Below are 1,803 nucleotides of genomic sequence, written 5' to 3' on the forward strand. Positions count from 1 at the left end.
AGGCCGCGGGGGTTTTCTGCCTCAGCCCGAGCGCCGGTGCAGGCTGCAGCCGGCCGCTGCGCTGCAAACGCCGCGCTCGGAGCGACCACGGCAATTGCTCTGTTCAGGGGTCTCATTAGGGCAGGCAGGAGCCTGTGGTTAAGCTCCAGTAAAACGAAATGTTAACACGAGGCGCGCTCCTTGGCTTGGCTGCTGGGAGACACCTGCCTCGGGACTGGCGAGCCTGGCTGCTCCTCTGCGGGGGGGTGGTGGTGGTGCCTTTTCCGCCAGCAGGAGCCTCTTTTCTGGTCGTTTACCTCGGTGGAATAAGCTGTGTTGGCAGAGGGGCGTTTTGGTGGTATAACCGTACCTGCTGCTTGTCCTAAGGAGGTGACATTAGCCCCTGCTCGTGCGTGGCGGAGCAAAGTGCGCCTTTGGGCCAGCCCCTGCCTCTGACGGGAGAGGCCTGGAGAAGGGCGTAAGGACAGCAAACGCGCATCTCTGACGGGCTCTCCCGGCGATACGTGGCTTGAAGGCTCCTGCAGCTGGAGACAGTCTTTTTAGCTTCCCCGTAGATGTTCCTGCTGTTAATTAGTTCAGTTACTCTTTGATCTTACAGATTGTTTTGGTATCCACAACCGCCTGGAGCCGTTTGTTGTGGTAGCAAATGATTCACTACGCTCACTCAGATGTGGTCCTGGGCTTTTCAAACGAAGTAGCTTGCTTGCTTGGTTTCAGAAATTACTTGGTCTCTAAATCTCGAAACGTAACTTTGTATTGACGATATTTTTGTGTTTGTTTGTTTTTTTTCTCTACTAAATTGTATTCCTTAGGCAACTTGTTGCAGCGCTGGAATGTTCCCATAAAACTGCAGATGAGCAGACAAGTGGCTAGCTCTGGTGTGCCCGGGGGCAAAGGCGATAGTTCTGTTTTTGTCCTTATTGTGGGCTTATCAACGTTAGGAGCGGGTGCCTATGTAAGTAGAAAGGTAGTTCATGGAAAGAAGCTGCAATACGTCTCTCCTGTCAACCACTTGCTGTATTTCAGCTAAATTTACTTATTTTTTTTTTTATCTTAGTAGCTATTTCTTCCTTCAGAAAACTTCAAGGGGAGCTAACTCAGCTGGCTGGAAATTAACTTCTTCTGATAATTTTTTTTTTTTAACTGTAATTTCAGTTACCTTTTAAGTTTCTTTCTAGTAAAGGCACTCTTTTTTACCATACTACGACCAACCACAGCTCTGTCTGCTGTCTGTGACAGTAGCATATAGTTCAGGGAGAGCTGGATGGCGTACGCATTTAATACCAAAGTAAATCATTCCTTGCCGAATCTCAATTCCGAACATCAGCGTTTCGCTTGTGCAAGTGTACCAAACCAAACTGGTGAGCGTACGTTTATGTCCTCCTCAAAAGATTCAAAAGGTTACAGCTTTTCAGCCCGATTTGGAGAGTAAATCATATCCCCTGGCAGCTGAAGGGTGGCAGCATGACCGAGGAGTGGAAGGCTCCTAAGTTCACATCACACAAAACTTAGTTTCAAAATTCTTTCTCTTGGAGGATCATATTCATTAAAAGTTCCGAGTCCTGATTTTCTCCTAATGAAACTCTTCGCGTGCAGAAAGCTCCTGGGAAATAAAAAAAATTCAAAACAGTGCATGGAGGAAAAGTCTTTTCCTGTTCCCTTTAAATATTCTTTACTGTGCCCTGCTGTACTTTTTTTGGTTTTTTTTTTTTTTTGACAGCCAAGGTAACTGAAATTACAGAGCACATTCTGCTTTTCCCGAAATCTGTTTAATCAAGAGTCCTTCTTAATATTCAGCTCTTT

The 1,803-nt window shown here is 46.6% G+C and overlaps 1 protein-coding gene across 1 annotated transcript in view; it reads left to right on the forward strand.

The window, feature by feature from the left end:
* The first annotated feature begins 961 nt into the window (after window positions 1–961).
* The window catches only part of AIFM1 (apoptosis inducing factor mitochondria associated 1), a 15,910-nt gene continuing 15,068 nt past the window's right edge, over window positions 962–1,803 (forward strand). Inside the window, exon 1 of the mRNA XM_035903674.1 lies at window positions 962–1,361. Within this exon, the coding sequence (XP_035759567.1) occupies window positions 1,265–1,361 (97 nt within the window). The 5' untranslated portion in view covers window positions 962–1,264. The remainder of the gene's footprint in view (window positions 1,362–1,803) is intronic.

This window comes from Egretta garzetta, unplaced genomic scaffold (genome assembly GCF_000687185.1).
Source record: "Egretta garzetta isolate BGI_Z169 unplaced genomic scaffold, ASM68718v1 scaffold571, whole genome shotgun sequence".
NCBI lineage: Eukaryota > Metazoa > Chordata > Aves > Pelecaniformes > Ardeidae > Egretta > Egretta garzetta.